General features: G+C 38.6%; 2 protein-coding genes across 2 annotated transcripts in view; one reads left to right on the forward strand and one right to left on the reverse strand.

Annotated features, from left to right (window-relative positions):
* slc6a15 (solute carrier family 6 member 15) overlaps positions 1-20,492 on the reverse strand; it is a 197,154-nt gene that overhangs the window by 120,226 nt on the left and 56,436 nt on the right. The window lies entirely within an intron of this gene.
* On the forward strand, positions 8,408-14,970 carry alx1 (ALX homeobox 1; the record flags this gene model as incomplete). Its single annotated transcript, XM_080437717.1, has 4 exons — positions 8,408-8,645; positions 9,881-10,206; positions 11,239-11,367; positions 14,602-14,970. The coding sequence occupies 4 exons, from the start codon at positions 8,408-8,410 to the stop codon at positions 14,968-14,970; spliced, it is 1,062 nt and encodes a 353-aa protein (XP_080293843.1).

A 20,492-nucleotide genomic window follows, 5' to 3' on the forward strand; every position in this document is an offset into this window, starting at 1 on the left:
AGAGTGCCGTGATATTTTTTTTTTACTTATGTTGCTATAATCAGTGGTTCTCAAACTTTTTCATTTCAAGGACCCAAAATTATATGTATTTGGCCGCGGACCCCCATCTCAAAATATGTTGTTCCAGGGACCCCCCATGGAAAGGAGTGAGCCTTTGCCCCAAGTGAAGGAGTTTCAGTATCTCTGGGTCTTGTTCACGAGTGAGGGTAGGACGGAGCAGGTAGGACGGAGGGTAGGACGGAACAGGTAATAATAATCTGTAATAATAATAATCTGAGCAGCAGGAGCGGTATTGCAGTTGCTGTACCGCACTGTTGTGACGAAAAGAGAGCTAAGCCAGAAATCAAAGCTCTCGATATACCAAGCAATCTTCATTCCTACTCTCACCTATGGTCATGAAGTGTGGGCCATGACTGAAAGAATAAGATCACGGATACAAGCGGCCGAAATGAGTTTTCTCAGACGGGTGGCTGGTATCTCCCTTAGAGACAGGGTGAGGAGTTCAGTCATCCGTGAGAGACGTGGAGTTGAGTCACTGCTCCTTCACTTGGAAAGGAGCCAGCTAAGGTGGTTTGGGCATCTAGTACGGATGCCTCCTGAGCATCTCCCTATACGGAGGTCCTCTGGGAGGAGGAGACCCCCTGGCAGACCAAGGACCAAATGGGGGGATTATATCTCCAGTCTCCACGCTGCCACTGGCCTGGGCCTTGGGATTCCCCAAGATGAAGTCTAATGTTGCCTGGGTAAGGGAAGTCTGGAGCTCTCTGCTGGAACTGTTGCCCCCTGCGACCCGACTCCGGATAAGAGGTTGAAGATGGGTGGATGGATGGACACTAGGACAAATCCGCACATAACATTGGCAATTTGGAAATAAGCTGTTGAATCTTGAATCTGAATTCTTCCAGAACGTCGGGGATTTCCAACATGAGCCAGAGTCATATTACCTTGAGGAACTTGTAAACAAGTTAACTTGGGAGCAAGTTACAATGACTGCACAATTAAAGAGAACTTAAATTCCTGCACTAACTACAATAAATTAAGGAATCTGTGGGTCAAAGACACAGAACCCAGATAGCTGTAAAATGTCTCTTTCCTTCATTCCATTTTGTGTACTGACAGTAAGAGTGCATATACAATTGTATTATTGGTTTCATGAGGTGTAATAAAGTGTTCAAGTCACGTCGAAGTCAAATGTTGTAAATTGTGAAGAAGTCTAATAAAAAACGTGAAAACTAGTTGCATATAAATATATAGATAGATGGATAGAGAGGTATATTAAAGGTAGGGTAAGTGATATTTTTTGGTTAAAACAAAAAGTATTTTGTTAAAAGGTTAAAATACTATATTATGATAGTAATCATTGCTATAGAGTGTTTGTTCAGTAACAGATGTCTCCCTGTCTCTCCAGCTCTTTAATAAACAGAAAATACATTTTTCGGTAGGTGTCAAAATCTCAGCCAATCAGGAGAAAGTACCCATTTTTAAGCTTAATTTGTAAATCTTTCCAGTTAAAATTTTGTCTGCTCATTTCTTAGTGTCATCACTTCCAATTTCACTTGTTTAATCTATATCCTGATTGAGTTCTCTGTCCTGGTTGGATAAAATTGGAAATGAAACTAAAAAAAAACAAAAAAAAACTACAAAATACATTTTCTGTTTTATAAAGAGCTGGAGAGACATGGAGACTCTTTATATGGACAGGACACTCTATAGTAACGAGCTCTATCAGAACATAGACCCATTTTGCAATTATTTGAATAATTGCAAATCACTTACCCTACCTTTAACTAACTAACTAACTCTTTTGATCAAGCTGCTCATTTATATTTATTATTGATCTTGCATTGTGTAATTTACTTGGATTATGTCAATTGAGCCCATGCGGCCTGGGCATCTTTGTCATTGAATGAAAACATAAATAAATAAATAAAATGAATGAATGACTGTAATGTCATCTAATCTAATCTAACTATCTAACTATAATCTAACTATAATTTGACTAACGTCTGTGGCCTTGGGTGTGTGCCCGTTTCTCCTCACTGGCTGGAGCACTTGATCTGATTTTGCACACAGCCATTGCCCATTACCATCTGAACTTAACTGCGAAGCCCGTTTCTCAATTTCATCAAATCTCAGTTTTTTATTAGCCATTATGTGTCAAACAATGGGAGATAACGTTGCCAGGTTTCGCGCGAGAAACAAGCAGCAAGGTCTGTACTTTCGCCTGCGCCCTTCACCGGGGCTTGGGTGCTCATATCCCCCTACGGGTATGGTCTAGTGGTTAATAAATGTCTAGTTAGTATCTGTGACATATATCATATATAGTCACAGTCACATACTGCTCTTTTCATCTAGTTAGGAATAAACTTGGCTGTCTGGCAGACTGGTTTAGTCGGTGCCTCGTGGTGACTTGGGAACTTGGGAAGTGTGTGCTGCTGGACACCGACCCAGATGACTCCTCATTGGTCTCCTCACCGCTCTGGAGTGGTGGAGTACATTTTTAGGTACTTTTACTTTACTGGAGTATATCCAATTTTCAATACTTTTGCAATACATCTCAAAGACAAATATTGTACTTTTACTCCACTACAATTATTTGAAAACTTTACATCGCAACTCGTTGTTAGCTTGTAGATCTGATATTTTCAAACATTTTAGTACTTTTACTTTTGGTACTTTAAGTATATTTTCATGCCAATACTTTTGTACTTTAACTTAAGTAACATTTTGAACACAGGCCTTCACTTGCAACAGAGTATTTATACATTATGGTTTGTATTGCTACTTTTACTTCAGTAAAATATCTGAGTAGCCTACTAGTTCTAGCACACTGGATGACGGTGCTAGAACTCCTCACTGCTCTGGAGTGACACTCTCCTGCGAGGCTGTGACTGTGAGCGTGCAAACAAACAACATGGGAGAATGCCAGAGACATGGCTCTCCGTTTGTAACGTAACTTTATAAACCCATTATGTTATGCCGCCCAATCCGTTTTGCAGATTCAAGTGGTTTTTATGAGGTTTAAAATATATAGGTCTATAATTTGGGGAGAAATAAACTGGTACGTTTGTGTTTTTTGTGGACAAATGTAGGACTATTACATAGAGCGAATAGAAAATGCATTGCGTCATCTACCTATCCTTTCCGGTAACAAATACAGGACTCTGTGGCGCAACGGTAGCGCGTCTGACTCCAGATCAGAAGGTTGCGGGTTCAAATCCCGTCGGGGTCAGTCTTTATTTCGTAAATTGTGAAGAAGTCAATTTAGAAAGCGTGAAAAGTAGTTGCATTTGCAATAACAATGTACATTTCCGTGCGTTTTCTATTGAGCAGAATCAAGGGGATATGAGAAATGCACTGTAGTCCAGTAGCTTTACGAGCTAATTCGTACAACGTTCAACTGAATGATGGTGGAGATGGACGTCCTGCTCAATTACACAAACGCCAGAGAAAATCCCATTTGCAGTCACAGCTTGTAAGGCGATAAATTATTGCCTCAACTCCAGTCAATTTGATTTTTTTCCCTTTCAGAGTAGGGCTCCGTGCATGGCTTCCATCAGCTAACTCCATATTTTTTCATTTGTAGTGCATAGGACTCTGTGGCGCAACGGTAGCGCGTCTGACTCCAGATCAGAAGGTTGCGGGTTCAAATCCCGTCGGGGTCAGTCTTTATGTCATAAATTGTGAAGGCGCTAATTTAGAAAACGTGAACATTTGTAGCATTTGCTATAACAATGTGACAGTTTAGGATAAAAAACGGCCATATTTCCGTGTAACATCCATGTAATAGTCCAATAACGGTTTACTGAATGAAATAATGAATGAAAACGAATCCATTTCAGTATTATAAGTGAACCAATTCAGTATAGGCAAGAATCTTGCCTATATCATCTTGCCGCAACTCGCAAGATGTTTATTATATTCAAACCAGAGATCTTTGACGCGAGTGTCCATGCAGCAGGCCAAAAATTGATTTTAATAAGCAAATTCAACTCAATCATATACGCTAATGTAATCAGCAATGTAACACACATTCACATTAAAACCGGAGATAGGTATTTCCAAGTAACTTTCATGCAGTAGGCCTATTGCTAATGGCTCCCATACATACGGCACTTTAGATTATTAGTTTAACTTATCTGCCTAACGGTGGCCACGGCCCCCCGAACAACCAAACCAGCGCAGCATCCAGCTATTTGTGGCAGGAATGTCCAACCATAGGCCCACTAGACCGCAGTGAACTTTTCGCATTTTCTCCTCAGCATGAGACGGTGTGCGAGGTCATTTTAGAAGCCCCAATAAGACAGAAGCCCCCCGCCCGCTATTAAGTCGAATACCAACACGCTCGCCCCAAAACACAGTCGCCCCGGGTCATTCCTAAACCTCAGTAAACTATGCAGAAACCTAACCGTATTGCTAAACTTAACCTCAGTAAAACTATGCCTAAACCTAACCTTATTCCTAAACTTAACCTCAGTAAAACTATGCCTAGACCTAACCTTATTCCTAAACTTAACCTCAGTAAAACTATGCCTAACCCTAAACTTATTTCTAACCTGATTCTCACTTACTAAAGTAAAACAAATACAAGAATACAAGAATCGGTGGGGGTGAGCGTGTTTTGGGGCGAGTCTTCCGGTTACCCTTAAGTCTTAAGAGAACTTTCTATTTGTTTTTATTGTTCCTCATGTGGCACCGGTCAGCCCCAGGTAACTGCCTGTGACCCGATAGCGAACCAGCCGAGTATAAGGCGTGCCTGGCAGGGTGGTAAGAAGGTCCAGGACATAATGGTATTGTATGGGGGAGATATAAGCTTTGGTTAGTGGTGGTAACATAATTCCTCCCTATAAGAAGAAATAGAGGAAGCAGTCTTGTCCTTTTGAAAATATCATATCATAATGATAGTCCTATAGACTAGTTTTTGGATGTCAGTCATGCTGCTGATTAGATACAGCTGATGAAACAAGCCTTTTTAATTTTACACGTGTGTTCGAGGAGATTAATTGGCCCAGTGATTCAATAGGTCAAGTGAGGGGATACAGGATAGGTGGGCACTAGGGACATCTGGGCACCTCGATGGCTATTTTGTCCAAAATGTAAAAAATATGTATTTGAAAAATGGTAATATAATATTAAGTAATGTAAAGTATACATGGTGTGAACATGCATGGTACATCATTATCAGACTTAAATTTATCGTTCAACTTCTAGCTTGTTTATGCCCCAAAATGACTGGATATACAGATTTTGTAGAAATATTAGACCTTCATTGCCGAATGTTTAAGGATGTTCTAATCTAGCCCCATTTAGAACCTCTCCCTCTGCTATGTAGCGGAGCTATACAGCGGAGGGAGAGGTTCCGATTGGAGCTAGTTCTAATCGTATACTTGACTTTGCTTAAAGACTTTTTCGAACATTTTGGACAAAATATCCAATTTTACATCGAGGTGCCCAGATGTCCCATAGTGCCCACCTCCCCCCCCCCAAAGAAATGTAATTGGCGATTTAAATACAAAATAATGATGCTCTCTTTATTCAGTTTATTTGCTGTTTTCTGACGTGGGCATTTCGATTAAACAAAAATGAATGTGAAAAAATAAAATAAACTTGCATATTTTTGGTTGGGTCAAGGTCACAACAAGAATACTATGGCATTTAATTATAATTATATAAAATAGCAATTTCACAGTTTATCGCATTTTAAATTGCAGATTGGCCAAAAAGGTATGTTAGGCCATGATAAATAGTTTAAATCCTTAAAAAAGGTTAAAAAAAAATATTAGAAGGTTTTCATTCAAACTAGACTCCTTGGGATATTCGGCCCTGAGAGAAATGATCAGTCTCCAAAAGTTATAGCTACCCGCAAATTGAAGTTCCATGATTTCTGTAAGAAATTATTTAAGTTACAAAAGTATTGGCATCAAAATATACTTAAAGTAGGCCTACCAAAAGTAAAAGTACTCATTATGCAGAATGACAAAATCTTTTGAGAATAGCGGATCTACAAGCTCACAATGGGTCCCATTGCGACGCACTTTAGGGCTTAAGTGGGTAATGTATGTTTTGTAATAATAATCAAAATCTACAAAGTAACTATAACGAAAGTAGAAGTAAAACACTACACGTAAACACAACAGGTTTACTTCTCATTGTTCGCAGGGGTTTAAATCTTGCATCTTGCATCTTTTTAATATATCTTTTATCAAGTTGTTAATTTGAAAATGAGATCAAGATTCAAGCGAGATTACAAGCATGCAAATATACTTTCATAGCTTCAAAATAATAATACTTACAAAATAATAATATCAATAATGATAATAATAACAATATAATAATAGTAATAGTCATCAACAAGAACAACAATACTATACGGCTACTAATAGTCTAATAATAATAGGCTCATAATAGTCTTCAAATGTTGCAATTTCATATATTAAAAAGTTACCTATATTAGAACCTATATCTCAAAAATGTATTTGGTAGCCTATAGTGTTAGAGTTAACAAGACATTTCCACTATAATTATATTAAATTAATAAGCCTATAGTACAAACATAAACCAGACTAGTCAGCTGTAAATAAAACAAATATCCAGATTCTTTCCGTGCGTTTTCTATTGAGCAGAATCCAGGGAATATAAGAAATCCACTGTATTCCAGTAGCTTATAAACATTTATGAGTAGGCTAAAGGTACAAAATTATTGGCATCAAAACATACTTAAAGTACCAAAAGTAAAAGTAGGCTACTCATTATGCAGAATGACAAATTCTGCAGGTTACAAATGTATAAAAGTTATCAAAATCTTTTTAAAAGAGCAGATCTACAAGCTCACAATGCATCAGGATGTGAGCTTGTAGATTGGCTATTTTCAAATGGCCGAAATGTATATATAGGACTGAAGTGGGTAATATATGTTTTGTGATAATGTTAAAAATCTACAAAGTAGTATAGGCTAACTAAAGTTTTCAAATAATTGTAGAGAAGTAAAAGTATAATATTTGCCTCTGAGACGAAGTGGAGTAGAAGTAAAAGTATTGGAAATTGAAACACTCCAGTAAAGTAACAATTCATGAAAAGTGTAGGCTACAGCTAAGTACAGACTAGTACTTGAGTAGATGTATACCAGTAGCTTTACGAGCTAATTCGTCCAAAAGTTCAACTGAATGATGGTGGATATTGGACGTCCTGCTGAATTACACAAACGCCCGAGCAAATCCCATTTGCAGTCACAACCTAGACGATAAATTATTGCCTTAACTCCAGATGTCTAAACATGTTGTAAATTAAAGTCAATTTGATTGTTTCCTTTTTAGAGTTAGGCCTACGTTTAGGGTCTCCATCACTTAAAGTCATGTGTTTGGGTTGGACTGGAAGTGTGGGAGGAGCAGTGGTGGAAGAAGTACTCACATTTTCTTTACTAAAGTAAAAGTATCAGTAACGCAATATAGAAATACTCCGTTATAAGTACAAGTCCTGTATTCAAAAGTACAAAAGTATTGGCATCAAAGTATACTTAAAGTACTAAAAGTAAAAGTACTCATTATGCAGAATGTCCTATCTCACAAGTTTTCAAATGTATAAATGTAAATAGATGAAATAAAACGAATCCTTTTGAAAATAGCAGATCTACAAGCTCACAATGTGCTGCAATGCAATGCTATTTTTCAAATAGCCAAAGTATAGGCTATATAGGGCTGAAGTGGTTACTGTATGTTTTGCAATAATAATCCATATCTACAAAGGAACTAACTAAAGTTTTCAAATAATTGTAGCGGAGTAAAAAGTACATTTGCCTCTGAGGTGTACTAGTGGAGTAACATACTCTATTTAAGTAAAAGTCCCTCAAAATTGTACTTAAGTAAAGTAGTTAAGTAAATGTACTTAGTTACTTTCCACCACTTGGGAGGAGTTGGGGGAGGCTGTTTTTAATATTCTAAAGTAAGGGGGTTTAGGGCTACTTCAAGGATCAGTGTCCTTTCCATCGCGCTATAAGGACGGCTGTGCCTTAAAGACGATCGAGGCTAAATTAACATCACTTTTGGAGACCAATTATTCTATTATTTATACTTTTATACTTTTACGCATGGTGACGTTTGGCAAACAGCGAGCGATCTAACGACGGGGACTTGGGGGTTTAAAAGGGGACGAAAAACCTTTCTTTTTAACAAGGCATTTGCCTATAGATGGACATATTGATGCCTTGTGTGTGTTTTTAAACTTGTTAAACTTTTTCTTTAGCTGCGTATTGACCAGCATTGATCTGAATTGCATTCATTTCATTGTTTTTATTGGTATTATTGCTCATTCTTTTTTAATTATTTTTTCTTGAAATGTAGCACTTTTTGAGATTTGGTTCAAATATAAAGGGCGTTACAAATATTGTTTTCAATTATTATTATTATTTAAAATGATGGAGTACATGGATGAGAAGTTCGCCCTGAAGAGCCAGGCGATCATTAAAGGCACAGATTACTACATGGGACCTGGTGGATCTCTGGACCAGGTGATGGAGGGTCTGGATGGGGTCCAGCAGCAGTACTACAGCGCCAAGACCACCTCGTCACCCAAGGGTGCTCCACAGGCCTTCGACCACCATCACGCACGGATCATGGAGCGCTCCTCGCCCTCCTGCGGAGAACAGAACGGTAAGGCAGTGGTGGGAAAAGTATGCTCACATTCTTTTACTTGAGTAAAAGTATCAATACTGCAATGTAGAAATACTCTGTTAGTAAAAGTCAGGAATTCAAAATTTACTTGAGTAAAAGTACAAAAGTACTATTATCAAAATGTACTTATATATAAGTACCGAAAGTAGAAAGTAGTCATTGTGCAGAATGTCCCATTTCAAGTTCAAAATGCATTAAAAAATATTTTGAAAATAGCCAATCATGAGGCATTGTGAGCTTGTAGATCTGCTATTTTCAAATGGCTGAAATATATAGGGGTGAAGTGGCTAACTGTGTTTTGTAATAATAATCCAAATCTGCAAAGTAACTAGCAACTAAAGTTTTCAATAATTGTAGTGGAGTAAAAGTACAATATTTGCCGAAGAGATGGAGTGATTGAACTTAAGTACAGTACTTGAGTAAATATAGTTAGTTACTTTGCACCACTGTTTATTTGTCACTATACTTTTTTATGGGGTATACAGCTAACTATAGCTTGTGTGTTTGTTGCCTAGATCGTTTCTGCATGCGAACCCCTCCTTCTGCATGTTATATTAGCTGCTGAGAAGTTGCCTGTTGAATTATGAGGAAGATATGAAAATGTGTGGCTATTCATATGCATATTATTGACATAATGCAGGTTTTATTTTAGTTACTAAATAATACTGTGTATGTGTGTGTGTGTGTGTGTGTGTGTGTGTGTGTGTGTGTGTGTGTGTGTGTGTGTGTGTGTGTGTGTGTGTGTGTGTGTGTGTGTGTGTGTGTGTGTGTGTGTGTGTGTGTGTGTGTATAGGCCTATACGTAGGCCATATATATATATGCTTTTTAAAGGCTCTTTCTTATTTCTTTGGAAAGTCTACCATTATGCATAAAATACAGCCTCCCAATGCAACCTCTCCAACTGTCATTTATAAGCCCTATAGTGTCTTAAGGGCTATGTTCTAAGTAATGTATTTTATTTAATCATATCATTCAAAGATATGTGATTTATTTTATAGTACAAAATTACTCTATTTTATGCTTATGGCATTTTGTTGTCGTTGTTATTATTGTTATAATTGTTATAATAATTATTTATTATTATTATCATCATCATTATTATCATTATTATTATTCATATTATTAATATCATCATCATTATTATGATTATCATCATCATTATTAACATCATCATCATGATCATCATTACTAATATTATTATGAATCTTCTGCAGGTAATTACGGCGTTCCAAAGAGCGACGTGGAGGACAGCACAATGCACTCGGAGCTCGGGAGGTCAATGGACAGTTGTTGCAACCTGAGGGTCAGCTCTCCTCCCGTCATAACGGCTGGACATCAGGACAAGACGGAGCTGGAGGACATCGGGGACAAGATGTGCGACAGCAACGTGTCCAGCAGTAAGAAGAGGAGACACCGGACCACCTTCACCTCGGCACAGCTGGAGGAGCTGGAGAAAGTCTTCCAGAAGACCCACTATCCAGATGTTTATGTCAGGGAACAGCTGGCCATGAGGACGGAGTTAACGGAGGCCAGAGTGCAGGTATTTATTTTAATTTAAATGTATTTATTTTATTTTTGAATCTCAACGTTTCGTTTTAGAATTCTACTAAACTGTCTGTAGGCCTACTTTATAGTCCACTATTTCCCAAACTTTTTTTTTAGCTCAAGACCCAAAAGAGAAATGTAATAGATGTTTGCCCGGAACCCAAACTAGTGAAAATAGCCGATCTACAAGCTCACAATGGGATGCTTCGCACCGCGTTGTGAGCTTGTATCAGCTATTTTCACCACTTCTTAAACATTTTGTTTTCTAATTCATGGCATTTATTTTATCTTTTTATTTATGTATTCATGAAATTATTTTTGAAAAATCTTAGATTTTTTTTTAATTCATGAAAAAAATGAACAAAAAAGGTTTTATGTTTTGACATTTACTCGTGATCCATAAAAATTGGTCCGCGACCCAAAGATGGGTCCCGAGCTACTGTTTGGGAAACCGTGCTCTATTTCATTTTGTTAGATTTTAGATTAACATAGTATTGGCAACTGCAGCATTGTTTTGCAAAATAGGAAATGATGGGGGTTTTAAATAATTTGTCCCTTTAAAATGGAGAGGATATAGTAAAACTCTTCAAGACAAATATAGGATACAGTAAATCCTAAATCCCATACATAGCCTATTATGCGTAGACTAAATATATGCATAAATGGGAATTTTAAACACACACGACTTGAGCTCAAATCATTGATTTGGGAAATTATTATAGTATTATTTGTTAAAATTAAAAAATTGTACTTTTTTTAAATCTTGTTTCTGTTAAGCGACTTTGAGTACCTATAAAGTGCTATATGAATCGTATGTATTATTATTATTATTATTACTAATGCATTAATTTGACTTAATCAAGGAGTAAAAAGCATCTCGGCTGCAGATTATTTTGCTAAAATATATTTTTAATTTGGGAAAACAAATCATGTTTTCACGTTTCAGTTTCTGGATGCAGTTCTCAGCTTTTTATTATGTATGTATTTTTTTAAAGTATTACATCTGAATGATGTTCTGCCCAATCAGGTGTGGTTTCAGAACAGAAGAGCCAAGTGGAGAAAGAGAGAGCGTTACGGACAGATGCAACAGGCCAAGAGTCACTTCGCTGCCACGTACGACCTGTCGGTGTTACCGAGGACCGACGGTTATTCACAGGTAGGCCTAGTGTTGTGTTGGACATCTCACCACATATTTATTCATAAACAGTTGTCGATGACAAAATGACACTCGTGGTTTCATTTGAAACTCTAAATGAAAAGTTCAACTTCAGACTGATGTAGTAGGCCTACCCTAGCTAGTGTGTTGTGATGCAATGGACGAGACGGGCAACATTTGAACCAAGGTTTTCCGTCGATAGAGCCTATGGAAGGATCGATGTTTCTATTCAGTGGTGGAAAAGTACCCATATTTTTTACTTAAGTAAAAGTATCAATACTGCAATGTAGATTTTTACTCTGTAAGTAAAAGTCCGGAATTAAAATGTTAAAAGTACAAAAGTATTGGTATCAAAATGTACTTAAAGTACCAAAAGTAGAAAGTATCCTACTCATTAGGCAGAATGTCCCATTTCACAACTTTTCAAATAAAGATCTTTTGAAAATAGCAGATCTACAAGTTCACAATGCCTGTCATCGTGAGGCATTGAGAGCTTGTAGATCGGCTATTTTCAAATAGCCGAAATGTATATAGGGCTGAAGTGGATATGAAATGTAGTGGAGTAGAAGTAAAAGTACAGAAAATTGGAAATACTCCAGTAAAGTAAAAGAATACCTCAAAATTGTACAGCACTTGAGTAAATGTACTTAGTTACTTTACACCACTGCTATTAAGTTCCCTTAATATACTCTACTACAATCTATTTCGGTGCCAATGTAGTCCTATATTAATTTCCTTTTTAATCAATTGATCAAACGTCCATTAATCAGTAAAATTCTCGTTGCTGGGTTGTCATCAATTCATTATACCCCATCCTTATAGATAAGAGCCTTGAACGTTGATTAGACCGTCTGTGAGGTGTCATGGATTTGAATTAATGGCTGTTTCTCGGATTTCATGAGCTATACGATTTATCTAGCTGTCAGCAAAGGTCAGCCTTAGATGAGGTGAGAGAAGACGCAATATGTCACTTCTTTACAGGCACTCCCCATGCCAGCAATTAGAGATTAAGCCTCCAATATTGTAGTTCTCTATAGTTTTTCAAGCCATAAATCTTCTGGTTGGAATCCTTTGGTTGGGGTGTGGTCACAGAAATAAGCCTCTTTTGCATTAGTGGATGTTGTGTGAAGGAGGTAATCTTCCAGAGTCCAGACAAATTAATTGTAGAGAATTGTATATCAGCAGAGCTATAGTCAGGGCCCCGTATCTGAAAATCACATTGGAATTCTGTTCGAACGTCTTGTTTACCCTATCATATGTTTCTTGTAGAAACCCTTGGATATTACCCTGCCCTTCCATGTGTTGATGCCGATCAAACAGAGGATTGTCTCCCTGTTTTGTTTTTGTTTGTTTGCTTAGTTCTTTGTAGTTTTTTTGCTTTTCCTATAGGCTGCATTATTCAGTTGGAGGAGGGTGTCTTTGTCTCTTAAACGTGGTCGACTTTATTTGCATTCTTGTGGGCTTGAGCGTTGTTTCCTTTCCTTTGCTTTTTTTAAGAGTCTGATCCTGTTTCGTGAGCATATGGTCGACTACTTTTTGCCTGGAATGGACATTTTGCCAAGCTTCCTCCTATAACCTAAGTTTACCAAATCGTATCGACTAACAAGTAATGAAGTATGATAAGTATATCATTGTTTTTGCATCAGAGTATCTGATGAGCTGGTTATTATAGCTGTATAGATACAGGCTACGGAATATTGCTTTAAATTGACAGTCCAGAAAGTAGCCTATACTTCATCAAATGTGCCAAAAGTTGTCTGTCTATCTATGCATTCTGTGAGGACGTGCTTTGGGTCAACATTGGTGCATGTATTTTGATGTGACTGACGGCATTGGTAAAACAGTTGGTTCTCATGCTACAGCCAGATTTGTCATGCTCCAGATACTTATGCCGTGACTTTGGTTTATCTAACTGTCAAATGAAGTGCTTTGTTCTTTAACAAACCACGATTGGGTTGTGGTATGTAGGCCTGGGCCACTAAAGAGATCCGAAAGCAACCTTTTTGTCAGTTAACCGTGGATGTCCTTTGTATTGTCTATGTTCTGTATGTGATGTAACTGTTTTTAATGGACTACTGTGACGCCAAAGACAAATTTCTATGTGTGAAAAATTAAGTAGTTCCCCTTCTCCTTCCAAAATATTACTGCCGTGTTTATGAATATTTTCCAGACTCAATAAGATAGCATAAAGAAATGTGAGAATTTGTGAGAAAATACATTTTGCACCATTTTATTAATTCTTGTATTAATCTCAGTCACTTCACGTAGAGGAGGTCCATTAGCTTGTTTCAGTGACCTAATTTGAACCTTGCATACTCTATTGAAGGCACATATCCATTTAATCTCTAATTTGGCATTTGACATTTGGCACACTGTATCCAAGGGAAAGTAAATGTATGTAATCATGAATTTGGCCATATTATAATTATGACAATGCATTATGTAAGAGATGATAAGTTCTGTTATCTTAGTTATGTGTGGGTTAGTGCACTTGCCTGGAAAATCATCAATATATTGTTGTACATTGTGGTCTGACAACATGGGTTCTCTCATGTCCTGTCTGCTCCCTGAAAATCAAATAAACCAGGGTGCAATGGCCACTTTTTTCAAGGGAAAAAAAGTCCTTGAACTTTCAATAAAGTTGTAAGATAAGTATCAACACAGCAGGGAGTTTGCAGTGAAATAATGCCACACACCACAAGACAGATAAGTTAAGATAAGATGAGATGAGATAAGATAAACCTATATTGATCAGCAGAGGGAAATTCAGGTGTCAGCAACAGCAGCGAGAATAAAACACAGAAGACGTACTTGGTAAGAGTAGGAGCCAAACAAAGATAAATAAGAATACATATAAAATAAAGATAATATGCGATACTGAACTACTGGCACTAATATCTGCATTGAATCTCTGAATGAGTGAACAAATGTTCATAGTCTACCAATAAATGTAAATTAAATATATGTAAATATATGTATGAATACTATACATCTATTGAAATACATCTATTGCTAGTGAATATATGAATTAATATATGTACAGTGTATCAGCAATGGATATACTGGTGGATACACACAAAAACCGTCAGTGTTAATTTAACTCTGAGAGAGTTCAAATGGAACCAAATGGACCCCTTCTCTCAGAGTTATAAATGGATAGATTAACACTGGGGATTTTACTGTGTATAATCATCATTGTTAATATAATCCCATCTCCCTGCACCTCCCTGACAGATTCCCAACAATCTGTGGCCCAGCCCGTCTCCAGGAGGCTCCGTGGTGTCGTCCTGCATGCTTCCCCGTGGCTCTCCGCCCTGTGTTGCCACCTACTCCCCCTCTCCGCGGGCGGGGGCCGCGGCTGGTGGCGCCGCGGTCGACCACGGCTATGTGACCGCCGGCTTCCCCGGCCAGCAGAACCAGTTTGGCCACGTCTCCCTCAACAACTTCTTCGGCGCCACCGCCGACTCCCTCCTCGCGCCGGCCCCCAACGGCCACCACGCCGTCTTCGAGACGAAGCCCGAGTTCGAGAGGCGTTCGTCCAGCATCGCCGTGCTGCGGATGAAGGCCAAGGAGCACACGGCCAACATATCCTGGGCCATGTGATTGACCTGTGGTTGTCGTGTGGTGGGTGCGGGTGGGGGTGGGGGTCCTCGGCCCAACATATCCTGGGCCAAGTGATTGATCTGTGGTTGTCGCGGTGTGCGTGTGCGTGTGCGTGTGCGTGTGCGTGTGCGTGTGTGGGGATCCTCGGCCCAACACCCGAAGGACATATTTTGCTCTCTAGCAAAAACCACTGACTGAGCCGTGCACAGTTGTGCATATCGTCCTTGGTTCTTCTGGTCATGGCTGTGTGTGTGTGTGTGTGTGTGTGTGGCTGTGTTTATCCAACGTTTCACATAAGGATCACTCCGCGCTACAGGGCTGGGATTATTAATTCACTTCAATGTATGTTGTTGTGTGAGACAGTGAATGGCACTTTTCGCTTCATGAATTCAATACTAGACTCACTCACTCAACGGAAAATCTTAACAGCCATAATTTGTGTGTGACAGAAGACAAACGGCAATGCTTGGCTAATGGAATAGGACCTACAGTACAAGCAGCAGTTCTTGAAATGTAAAAAAAAAACGTATTGACCATGAAACCAAGATCCAATAAATAACTAAATATTTCTGCGTTACAGTATTTGGGTGTCTGTGGCCCTTACGGCCCACAATATATGCTGGCCGATGTAGGTACTGACATTAAACCACTGTGGCAATTGAGAAGATATAAAGTCTTCGAAATCATGGCAGACAGGGACTAGTACTAGAACCTTTAGCTTTATCGAAGCAATACATTACTTTCATACAGTTTCAAACAGTCAGGGTACAGTCTTGTGTAATGGTTTACAGTAATGCAGTATTATTAAAAAGTTGTCTTTTCTCTTCTGACCAGAGAACAGCCCCCCTGTTTTCTAGAGGATTGATGTTTTACTGCATAGCATACCGTATATATTACCCATGCCGGTACAATATAGTGTGTGATTTCATTGTGTAGTTTGGTTTAGTATGAAATCCACTGGTAAGACCTAAACATAATGGGACACCATTATTGGTGTCATCCACCTGCTATTTCAATGTTAAATCTTAGGATGGTAGGACCATATCCAGATCAGATCCCACGGTGGGTACTTTACCATGACAATGGTATTTCAAATGTGGAACCATATCATACAACTGAAACACTTTATTTCTTACGTGTGCCATCTTACCTTTGCTGTCTACACATAGTAAAACTGACCCCAAAAAAATTACCCAAATGGACCCTTAAGGGACCTATAAATAGACCCGTAAGGGACCTGTAAATGAGTCCGCTTGTTAATTTAATTCTGAGTGTGTAGAATTGTTGTACTCTCTCAGAGTTTTGAACACTGATGATTTTACAGTGTGCAGTATAAGGTCCTCTCTGACCCCAGCACAGGACTCGCACAGAGCTGGTTTGAGACAAATATATGACATACTAACATGTCTTTGTGCTTTGCAGCAAAGCTCTGCTCCATGTTATCTGCATCAGGTTTGTGTTACCTATAGCACAAACAGTGGTGGCAGTTTTTCCAAATGGTATTTGTATTGTAAATCTATGGAATGAAAACATAATAAATCAGCGTGGATTTATTTAAGCATAATTTGACTTTATTTCTTCCTGATGCGAGATTTAAAAGTTCACTTCTATTTGGTTCTATTTACTGATACTTTTATTTTAAGAATATGGGTATCTTTAGTATTTTAGGTTGATAAGACATCAAATTATGATTTTTAACATACTGATTATTTTATTTGTACAAAGAGCAAATATTGCTAATTTGAATGATTTCATTCTACTCTTTACATCCAGACAATGATATACTCACAAAGAGCATGTAATTGATTTTCAACACATCACAAACTGTCTAGTTTGGCATGATCCACATTGTAATACTTCTGAACATATACTGTATTAACACAACACACACTGACTCAACATTTCTACAGAAGTAACACATGTAAGTTAAAAATGTGTATTGTCTAATCTAGACTCATGAATGTGATGAAATGAAAGTATCACATAATGTGTGCAGGTCTATTCTTCTTGCATTGTGTATGTTTATCTGAAAACAGAAACTCTGCTTGTCAGAGATGTTGTCTCAGTAGTGAGGTAACACAGAACTGTCTATCTGCTATTCAAAATTATGTTATCGTAATATAGGCCTACTTCAAATGACTGTGAGACTACAGACTGGGCCTTTACACTAACCAATGTCACATGCACATAAGCCACACCCAATAGCGCTACTGTACTAGTCTGTACAATTAAGTTCCTTCATATGTTTCAATACAAAATGAGAAAATTATGAAAAAGTACATGTGCTTTTCAACAAGTGCTTGTTGAAACTTCCATGCGTCTCTCCTAATCTGCAAACAGATACTTCAAACACTATTCATACTTCATTCTATTAATCTTAATACTCTTCCAAAGCCCATCTACCCTTCAAACACGCAAATCTCTTGTTCTTTTACACACTGTAGTAGAACATTGTCATGGAAACGGAGCATGTTCTCAGTGGTGATGACATCATCCTTTTGTTTTACTTTCTGAGGTCATTCTCTGCGGTGGATAGCATCTCGGGGAAAATGGTCCATATAGGAATGCTATGCCTGATTCAATTAGGGCCGTAACGTGTGTCAGATGGCAACCGCGTGTGTTTTCTTAAGGGGAACTTCCTGTCTGTTGTCATTAAAATGTCCAGGGCTCAAGGGCCTTATCTGTCTGCATCGATTCGTTACGTTGGTCATTTGGTCAATAAGCATGCTTTTCACAGGCACACTTGACCGTGTGCACTCATGTTATGTGGTTATACGCATCGCGTCAAGGTCTCAATCACATGGGTCCATATTCTGCACATGTCACAACAGACCAAAAGTTTGCAAAAACGTTCAGTGAAAATAGGCAAACATTCAGCAAAAAAAGGGAAAAAAAGAAGATCTACAAACTTTTAGATCGGCTATTTTTGCTATTTGATGTATGACAAAGTATATTAAGTGGTTAACCCATTTAGACCTGAGGCCGATTTAAAAAATGCCATCTAAATCCTGACCTAAGTTTTCTGAAAAACTTCAAATATTTATTCAAAAATTACAACAAATGTATGTTTCTATATACTGTACATAGCAACAACAACCCCAAAAGGGGTTCCCATCCTGAAAGGTATAATTTCAAATAGGGGTTCCTGCCCAATGGGAGATGACTAGTCAACTTTTTTATTAATTTATTTTTTATGTAGGCTATATGTTTATTTGGCCTGTGATTGTCACCACCTCATTTGTATATACATCAACTGTACTGTAGGCTATGTCTAATTTTATACAGAGTATAAGTTCTGTATCTGTGAACAGAGCATGTTAATAAAGATATTGTGGTTTAGCTGCTCGATTTAGAAAGCCAGACCCTTCCTGAATATCAGATGTAAAATTAGCTTTAAATAATTTGTGCAAGTAATCAATTTATTGTTACACCAACTCCTCGTTCCAAAGCTTATTTAATGAGTGGTTGCATTTCCAGGTGTTACAGACTGTTTGTTGATGTTATAAATTCACAGGGATCAGTTTAGGAGCCTGTCCAAATCTTGTAGCCATTTAGTTTATCCAACGGCTGAGCTATTCTATTTCTATCTATGTAAGAAATTAAACTAAATTAGGAAATGATCACAAGCGTGTGTAGTTGACCGTCTGGCTGCAGATAGACACGCAAATATTGAGGTTAACTCTCACAGACATAAACACAGACACAGTCACACAAAGACATACTCATACACATAGATACACACAGTGCATGGATCAAAACCTTTCCCCCCTCTCTCTCTCTCTTGATGTTTATGGGGCATTCCATAATTACAGAGTAAACAATGGAGAAGCCCCATGTCTGAGAAACTAAATATGTCTTTTTTGAATGTTTTGGTAAACTGATTGACAGTTTTCAACAGACAGGCTGATGCAAATGAGACAGCTACATGGCTTTAGTGTATTTGAAACTGAAACGTGATTGATAGTATATGGGTTTTCAGTGATGGATGACGCTGTGAACGTGGCCGAATGTCTCTCACGGAGGCACGCGTTTATTGCTCCACACAGGTACAGTATATTACACACATGAATAACTGCTGGCCAGTTGTGCTAAATGCTATATGTCCAACACGTAATAGCTATTCGCAGTAGCCATATTGGAAATAAATTGGGCCCCTTCCTTACTTCCTTAACAGGTCTTAACACTGATACTAATGAAGGCTCTGTTCCATTCTGGTCAAACAGAGTCAGGGTGCTGATATTGTGCATGTTGGCTCACTGGAAACACTCTGCTACACCAGTGGGTCTCGTGTCATTGAGGGGGTTTGAAATGACCCCCTATGGGTCTGTAACTCTGAGTGTGTACAAATGGAACCAAATGGACCCTTACGGGTCCATTTGGTTCCATTTGTACACTCTCAGAGTTATGATGGTCCTTGAAATTTAAAAAAGTTTGAGAACCACTGTGCTACACTAAATGGAACAGAGCCTTCATTAGTATCATTGGTAACACCTGTGAAGGAAGGGGCCCAATTTATTTCCAATATGGCTGCTGTGCATAGAGCCTATTAAATAGTCCACACAGTTTAATCTGCAGTGTTAATTTTACCTCAAATTTAGCCCTTTGCTGTTAAAGTTACATGCTCTGGATTTTACTGTGCCGGTGTCACACTGTCAATATAATTCGCACACATTAACTCTGATGTGTCCTAGTGTCATTGCAGCAACAGATAAAGCACACCTGATCAGCTGTGCAGGTCATTTAGGGCCAGACTGTTTACAAGTGTTTCTGCTGTTTATACTGTACTCAGTTGACCATAGTGTCCCCCAGGGCTCTGTTCTTGGTCTGCTCATTATTTCCCTCTACATCAAATCTCTTTGCCCCCAGAATAGGGAAGTTATAGGGTTCATGTGATTAACAACATCATGCTAAACCCACACATCCATTTGCTACACAGTCAAATCCTCACTGTTAATTTTTACTGTGAGAGTGTACACATGGTTAAATCAACACTGGGATTTGTGGGTAGGTAAAACAGACCAATGTGAAAAACTAAGATTTTCTGTCCTTTCAGATCATTGATATTCATTCATATTGGGTCTGAAACATAGTAATTTGGCTCCCTGCAAGGCCTGCATCAATCTTTTTATTATTCCATTCATGTGTGTGCGTGCGTGGGTGCGTGCGTGCGTGCGTGCGTGCGTGCGTGCGTGCGTGCGTGCGTGTGTGCGTGTGCATGTCTGTTCAGCATTTATCATTACGAATGTGTGTACACAGTATGTGTGTACATGTTTGTGTTTATGTATGCATGCAGGTGTATATGCATGTGTATGAGTGTGTACACACGCACGCACACGCACGCACATGCACACGCACAGGCACGTGTTTGTATCTGTGTGTATTGGAGCTCCTGCAAAGCCAATCCATCAACAGTTCCAATGGGTTTGACCCTCCAAGGTCAACCATCACTCCCTCCCTGCACTGTCTCACATGGGGGAGGAGAGGACTGTGTGTGTGTGCGTGAATGCATGCGTGCGTGCGTG

This window comes from Gymnoscopelus braueri, assembly GCF_963280865.1.
Source record: "Gymnoscopelus braueri genome assembly, chromosome: 9".
NCBI classification, from domain to species: Eukaryota; Metazoa; Chordata; class Actinopteri; order Myctophiformes; family Myctophidae; genus Gymnoscopelus; species Gymnoscopelus braueri.